Source organism: Carya illinoinensis, chromosome 2, assembly GCF_018687715.1.
Source record: "Carya illinoinensis cultivar Pawnee chromosome 2, C.illinoinensisPawnee_v1, whole genome shotgun sequence".
Taxonomy (NCBI): Eukaryota; Viridiplantae; Streptophyta; class Magnoliopsida; order Fagales; family Juglandaceae; genus Carya; species Carya illinoinensis.
This window is the reverse complement of record NC_056753.1, coordinates 7,717,501-7,725,328: the sequence shown is the minus strand read 5'-3', so window position 1 is coordinate 7,725,328 and position 7,828 is coordinate 7,717,501. Positions and strand designations below refer to the sequence as shown.

At 40.9% G+C, this 7,828-nt stretch overlaps 1 protein-coding gene across 1 annotated transcript; it reads right to left on the bottom strand.

The window, feature by feature from the left end:
- Window positions 1-616: 616 nt before the first annotated feature.
- On the bottom strand, window positions 617-2,823 carry LOC122299652 (protein WHAT'S THIS FACTOR 1 homolog, chloroplastic). The gene has a single exon (XM_043110048.1). The coding sequence runs from the start codon at window positions 2,511-2,513 to the stop codon at window positions 951-953; it is 1,563 nt and encodes a 520-aa protein (XP_042965982.1). The 5' UTR covers window positions 2,514-2,823; the 3' UTR covers window positions 617-950.
- Between the last annotated feature and the right edge of the window lie 5,005 nt (window positions 2,824-7,828).

Below are 7,828 nucleotides of genomic sequence, written 5' to 3'. Positions count from 1 at the left end.
GAAATTTGAACCTTACCCCTAGAGATTATTTACACCCAAAAAGATTTAAACCTTAGACCTGGGAGAGCATACCCCAGCCCAAGACCTTTAAGAAATCTCGGCAATCTCACAAGAATTTTACAACCATTTGAGCTGATTGCCTGAGCCTAGTTTTGCCTTATCATTTCATGTCACGAAACTCTTTCCATTCAGCGATGTGAAATAGCAGGGCTTGATTTGCTACGTTGACACGGCAGGGTTTGATTTGCTAGAGAACTTACCATGTCAACAATGTGAGGACGTGTCCTCCATATATACCAGCCTGCAAATTAATTGTTCGTGTATATATTATTTAACTCGAGAAAAGATATTTACAACCTTAAATTATTCAACCCACGTTTAATTGTTTTGAAAAAAAATGAATAAAATATGATATTAATATAAAAAAATTTAATTTTTTAATAATAAATTTCTTTTTTTTTTAAATGATTACACGATATTTATATATTTTATGGTTATATGTATTATTCCTCGTAAAGGCCAGTAGATTGACCAGTCGTACATCCCAAAGAATGGGCTCAGTTATGCGGTTAGAAAGCATACATCTCAGCTTCACAATACTGAAAAGCACAAGCAATGAGGAAATGGCCACTTAGACTTATCAATGGGGATAATCAATAAATCTGTTACATAAAGGCAGAGATGAATATGAAACCTGTAGTTTATGACCCTGCGTCAGCAATGCCATGAACCATAGATGTAGGGAAGGAGGTCCAGGCCTTGAATGCAGAGCCTTGCAAAGCAGGAGATTGCACGTTATCTTTGAATGATGACCAAGCACTGCTTGTATTATATCAGTACAAGAGAAAAGCAGAAAGCCCGCTCAGAGAATTTCTCTGGGCACTTATAAAAAAAAAATTGAATCTCTCTGGGTTGGGGCCTTCAAAAGAAACAGCAGGCTTCTATCAAATTTACCAGCGTTCTCTAGGCCGACCATCAGGGAACTCTAGAGAAAGCTCCTTCTCATCAGTTTTTGCTGAGTCGCCCACTTGTTTAATCTTATTGTTCTCTCCAGTCCTCATAGATCCAACATCTTCATCAAAGTTCGGAGGCGTGTCATCATCTTCATCACTCCAATCGTCATAATCTCCATCATTGTCTTCGTCATCAAACCCAGCATCACTCATTAAATTATCAATATCAGACAACTCTTCTCCCTCTTCATCACTTCCATATCTTGGCTTATCAATTCCTTCTTCCATATCTGCACCTGTTTTCCGAGAACCCCTAAATCGAGGAACAGCAACAAGAGAACGGAGTTTCTCTTTAATGAGCAGCAAACGATCCTTATCTATCAGTTGTGAATCCCGATACGCTTCCCTGAGGAAAACAGAATCTCTATCCCCTTTCAAGGAAACATAAAACATATCCGGGTGCCTTATCAGCACCCCTCTCAGCTGCTGAGAAAACCTAAACTCCTCTCTGAAATGAGTGAGGTGATCGACAAGAGTTCTCTTCTCAAGCGTGAGGCTCAAAATCTCATGAATAACTCCACATGCATGTTTCTCTTTCTCACGTGTACCCGACCTGAGTGCCGAGAAATCAGAGTAAGGCGAGATGTAAGGAATTTCTCTAAACTGGCCTATCCTCCTCATCTCACCCTTGGAAAGATTAAGGCCCTTGGGTAGCCTTACTCTATTGAACTTGAGAGGCCTATCAATAATCAAATCCTTCTCTTCTAGCTCTCTTAATCTATTTTCTTCCGCAGATAACTCAGCTGCTGAAACTGCAAGGTCAGGATCCCAATGAGTTAATTCTAATGCAGGACCCCTTGCGGTCGGAACAACTTTAAAATATTGTGGATATCTATGACAAATTGTGTCACGAAACTCAAGCGGAAGACCAAAATCAGTCCTCAAATGGGCAATCTTCTCCAAAAAAATTCGCTTCTCCAACGACATCATCAACAGTTTCCTCAACTTGACAACCAACAAATCTTCCATCTCATTCCTAATCCTCATCTCCTCCATATAAAGTCTTTCCGCTTCTGGCGTTAATTTGAATTTTAATAAATACGCCCCTTCTTCCATAATTTCGAACACCGCTGGGAAATTCTTCAACAAAGCTATAAATCGCCGCTTCTTGTCAAGACCCAAATCTCTTCTATACTTCCCTAGCTCTCTAAGAGACATAATTCTATCAGGTTGACTCACTAGAATCTTCCTTATCTTCAACACCAACTTCAGTTTTTTGTCCCTTTGGATCACGTTGTCAAAGGGAAGCTCTTTCCTTCTTTTCACAGCAGCTCTTACAGGTCCAAATGGAGCATGGATTTTTCTCAGGTTATCAGAAATAACGTTGGTCTGTTGCAAAACCAAACTTTCGCCCCAAAACCGTGACTTCTCGGCCTTCATGGTTGATAAGGAAAAATGGGATTTCACAGATACTTTCGGCTTTTGAAGAAAAGGATACTTGTATGAGATAAACAAAGGTGAAGAAGTCGATGGAGAAGAGACCATGAGTTCAGGTTTCATTTTGAGCAACTTATGGGTATTACAAGAGAAAATTACATAAAAATCAAAGAAAAGAAAAAAGTTCAGGTGAAAAAAGAAAGCAGAGGAGAAAAGAAAATGTAATAGACAGAAAGAAGTGAGAATGGTGAAGGTTATCGGACTCACCAACTGTGCTTAGGATTAAGATTTGGAGGCTGAAGCGGGAGCCTAGGGTTTTGGAAGGAGAAGTTGCATATTGGGGTTTATCCACAAATGCTAAAATTCCCTTCGCAACGAATTTTTCTCGGTGACAGAGACGCTTTAAGTTCTCGTCGGGCTCGACTAGGTTGGCGTTATAGGCCCCCAATTTCACGAAGGAAAATTCTACTTCCATAAACCCATTATCCACCGACTTTTTTGTACCGAAATGATTTTTATTTTTATTTAATGATTAACGTAGTATTTTTTTTAATGAATTGTGATTTTTTTTTTTATAAATAATGTTTAAAAGGGTTTAAAAAATACTTTAAAAAAAAGAAAAAAAATTACACTACTCGATATAAAACTTCAGCACGCATCCTTGATGGCTCTAACACCACTCTTTCACGAAATATTTCATGGTTAATGTTTGGACAATTTTATTTATTTATTTATTTTAACGGAACAATCCCTCGACAAAATTCTTAGGATTCACCCATTGAACCTAAACTCTTGAGAGACTAGCACAATAACCCACCGTCATGACCTCTCACTTAAATTTCAGTTTGATCATAGAGGACTCGAACATGTGACATGGGGCATATGCACACAAGTTCGCCCTTACCACTTGGGCTACACACGGGTGGGTATGTTTGAACAATTTTCTGACTGGATTTTTGTTGTATATTTTGAAAAGAGTTTAGTAGTTGTGCATTCATTTACTTATCAGGTTATACATGTTAGGAAAAATATGTGTAAAAAGCCAACGGTTGGTGGGCCTAGAACCCTTTCCTCCCAAGGTTAAGGACGACTCAACAATGAGAACTCTATGGGATAACATGGCCATCCGGACATGTCCTCAAGGTATAGCCTGTGAGAACCATCACCATCGAGTTGAGCCAATGCATCCTTGCCCACTTGATTCATGATTAAGTTAGGTTGGAATGGCCCCCCTTACTCCATATCCAGGAAAGGTTACTGTATTAAATGCACCAAAGTGTCCACTTAAGGGACATGCCCATGTCAGGCCATGATGGTCAGAAGCCCAAGAAAGGTTACCACATTCAATGCTATGATGTGTCTCCTCAAAGGGCAGGCTAGTGTCAAGCTACCAAAAAAGGGAAGGCTACACTAACCCCTAGGCTGTATATAAGGAGGGGAGGGAAGCCCAAAGATGTATCCTTTTTTCGGGCAAACATAGATAGACGCACCTACCAATGGAAATATCAATTGGCTTAGGAATTAGAGGCACCCCTACTTTGAGCCATTGACGTTCATTTTGTCTGTAGGTAGCACGAAGGTGGCAGGCATACTGAAGTTGAAATCAATAGTTGGTGCCGTCTATAGAATCTAAGATTGTCGTGTTATGCCTGCTGCTACATGCTCCTAGACAACTTGCAGACAAGAAACGACCGAGATGGGAGAGTCTATAGACAACTAGATGGAGAGGATAGAGAGAAAATGAGGCCCTGTGGCAAAGAAACACTGGACTTGACAGATAAACGGACCAAGAGCACTCAAGCAAGTCGATGAAGAGTCACAAGGGGAGGCAGAGGCCACTTCGAACCATAAGAAGGAACGAAAGAGAATGCGAGACAACCTATGAAATCTCATGGATAAATATGAGGAAATAGTGAAACACGTGGGAACATCGTCCAAATGTCAAACCATAAGACGGATCCAAGGACCCTATGGAGCATTTGGAAACCTTTAAAGCCCACATGAACCTCCATGGGTTTCTTGAAGAAATTGCGTGCCACACCTTCCCACTAGCTCTCAAGGGAATGATGAGGGAATGGTTCAAAATCTTGAAGTAGGGATCCGTTGCCAGCTTCGAGGAGTTGGGTAGACAATTCCTAACCCAGTTCATGGCTAGTCGATGCCCAAGGCTACCAGTCGCATCTCTTCTCATGGTAAAGCAGTGAGGGGATGAGCTTGAAGGTGTACCTCACCTGATTCAACAATGAATGCTTGACCGTAGATGAGCAGGATAAGAAAATAATGTAGGTTGCGCTCTTAGGCAATATATGGCCAAGGAGCCCTTTCATGGCCTAGTTAGCTTGGAAAACGTCGACAACATTGCTTGAATTCATGGATAGGGCATGCAAAGTTTTTAAGATAGAGGACAATTTGAAAGCATTGGTTGACCCAAGGTAAAGGAGACAAGTAAGAGCACCAAAAGACGAGAAAATATCGGCTAGCTAGTAAGTGATCGTGGTGACAGAAAAAAAGATAAACGACTCTAGAATTCAAGTTGGCTCATTTGAGCATGCAAATAGAGGGGGACGAGGATGTTCGGTTGCAACAGGGTGATTATAGCAAACCAAACAATGAAGACTCTAGACCACATTGCACCTATCACAAGATAGTGGGACACGCGACTAGATAATGTTGTAATGCCCAATGTCAGGCTAAAATGAAAAAAGGTTAGGGCACTTTGTAGTTAGACATGAGCCTCCCCCTGATGACTGACCAGGGAGCTGCCCAAATAAGGCATCTGGACGTGGCATAAGTGAAAGCTCAAGTAGGAGAAAGACCCATAGAAGAGGAATCTTTCCTCACTAGAGTCCTGATAGGTCGAACACACCACTTGGTGAGATCATGACCATAGCTGCGGGGGTTTGCTAGAAATGGCATGATAATGTCGGTCAGAAAGGCCCACACCATAAGGGTGCAATACGAAGAGGTGTTCTTTTTTGATCGATTGGTAAACCACGTGAATATTCAACGAGGAAGAATGTGCTTGGGTATCATACTTGCACGATATGCCTTGGTAGTAACCTTATTCGTCAGAAACTACACCATCCGCTGGATCCTAATTGATAATGGGAGCTTGACTGACTTTATGTTCTAGGACACATTTTAGAAGATGGACTTGGGGTGGGACAGGTTGGGCAGGGTAAGCCCCTTGCACGAAAATGGTCATGGCAGACTTTGTAGTCATTAAAGCCTACACCTCGTATAATGCCATCCTAGCCTCTTGTTAGATTGACACTGAATAGGATGAGGGTTATTACCTCTACCTAACACTTAAAAGAAAATGTTTATGATGTCTAGCGGAATAGGCAAAGTATGGGGCGAGCAAGTCTTGTCACATGAATGCTATATGCAGGAGCTTTAGAATGGAGGTTTAGACATTTGCACTACTAAAGGGGTAGAGGAAGGGAAAACCTTTCCAACACTCCCAAAGTTAATAAAGCAAGGGGTAGAGATGTGAGACGAAGGTAGTATATGACAGAGAAAGCCCGATGAGCCTCTCTAGAGCTGGTAATGTTGTACCCAAACTGACACAATGCAATGGTCAGAATCAGCACTAGACTAACACCAGGCCTTAGAAGTTGAGGCTACACCTGATTAAGCATAGGGATGTATTTGCATAGAGTCGCGGAAATATGCTGGGAGTCAATTTCAAAGTTATAGAGCATCACCTTGTGCACCTAGAAGTTAAGAAGGTAAGAAAAAAGTGAAGAAGTTTTAGTGAGTAGAAATACACAACCATAACAGAAGAAGTTGAGTGCCTCTTAGAGGTAGAGTTCATCTGAGAAGTCCATTAATTGGACTGGGTTTCAAAAATCGTACTCTTAAAAAGGGAAAAAGGAAAATGGCAGATGTGTTTATTTCACTGACATAAATAAAGCATGCCTGAAAGACAACTTTCCCTACCACAAATTGATCTGATATAGACTTCATGGTAGCGAACGCTTAGCTTCATGGACACATACTTCGAGTATAACCATATTCGGATAAGTCAGGAAGATTAGGAGAAAACCTCATTCATAATTGACTGAGGCTTATATTGTTACTAAGTAATGCTGTTCGGATTGAAAGATGCAAGAGCAATATATTAGAGGCCGGTGAACTGTATGTTCAAAAAGAAAATTGGACAAAACATGGAGGTCTACATGGAAGATCTGTTGGTCAAAAGCAAGGAGCCTAGCCACCACGTGATGGACTTGAGGGAAGCCTTCGTGGTGCTATGTAGATATAGGATCTTAACCATACCAAGTGCACTTTTGGTGAGTGTTTGATAAGTTTTTGGGCCTCATGGTGTCTGAATGGGTAATTGAAGTCCGAAGAAGTTCAAGGCAAAAATATAAATGAAGCCCCTATAAAACCTGAATGGGGTACAAAAGAAAGAGAAGGGGAAATTCTTTTTTGAAAGTGATCAAGACTTGTTGATTGGGAAGAATTTCCTTATGTCAGGACCTGATGACTTGCAAAATTTCATATTGCAGATTTTACAAGTTCGCTCGAGCGGAGGCTTTTGGCCGCTCGAGCGAATTTAGGCAAATTCAAATGCTCGACTGCCGCTCGACAGGGAGCTCGAGCGGGTTGCTGAAAAACAAAGATCGCTCGAGCAGAGACATTGGCCGCTCGAGCGAAATCAGGCAGAGTCGAACGCTCAACGTGCGCTCGACAGGATGCTCGAGCGAAATCAGACAGAGTCGAACGCTCGATGTGCGCTCGACACCCCGCTCGAGCGAACATCGTATTTTGACAGATTTTAGGTTTTTCGCCATCACACCATATAAAAGCAATTTTATACTCTAGGGCCGCGACTTTGGACTGGAGAACACTTCTTGGGACAGAAAAACATAGCTAGAGGGATTCAAATCATCTGTTTTGGAGAGGGAATTCCAATTATTGCACGTACGTTGGAATCATATACGAGCACGAACGAGAGAAAAGCGTTGAATCGTTCCCTTGAGCTTTTGAAGACGAGTTGCGGCTGCAAGGAGGATTTTTTAGTGTTTATTTTTTTTCAATCTTCTCAGAACGATTATGGTGAACTCGTTTATGTTGAATTCCATTTCTAGCATGAGCTAAATTTTCTTTATTCTAGGAAAACGATGTAACCTATTTCCGAACTATACTTGATTGTCTACGCTAATTTAATGCAATTCTCTCTTTGTTTATCTGATTTATTCTGAGTTTATTGCTTCTAATTGACTGGCCATTGATTAGATGATTTTTAATCTTGTGATTTGCTATCGAAAGAGGGAATCATAGGATAGATCTTGAATATTTCAGCATAGGTAAGTATAGAGATCGAAAGACTTGTATGAACCTATGTAGTAATTAAATCATTGGTTTTATTGTTGTCTTGCTTTATTAAATTTGTATATTCTTGTGTGAATTGATAAACAAGAGTCATTTCC

Coding starts and splice junctions, on each gene's coding strand:
- LOC122299652 (XM_043110048.1), bottom strand. CDS start 2,513: ATGAAACCTGAACTCATGGTCTCTTCTCCATCGACTTCTTCACCTTTG.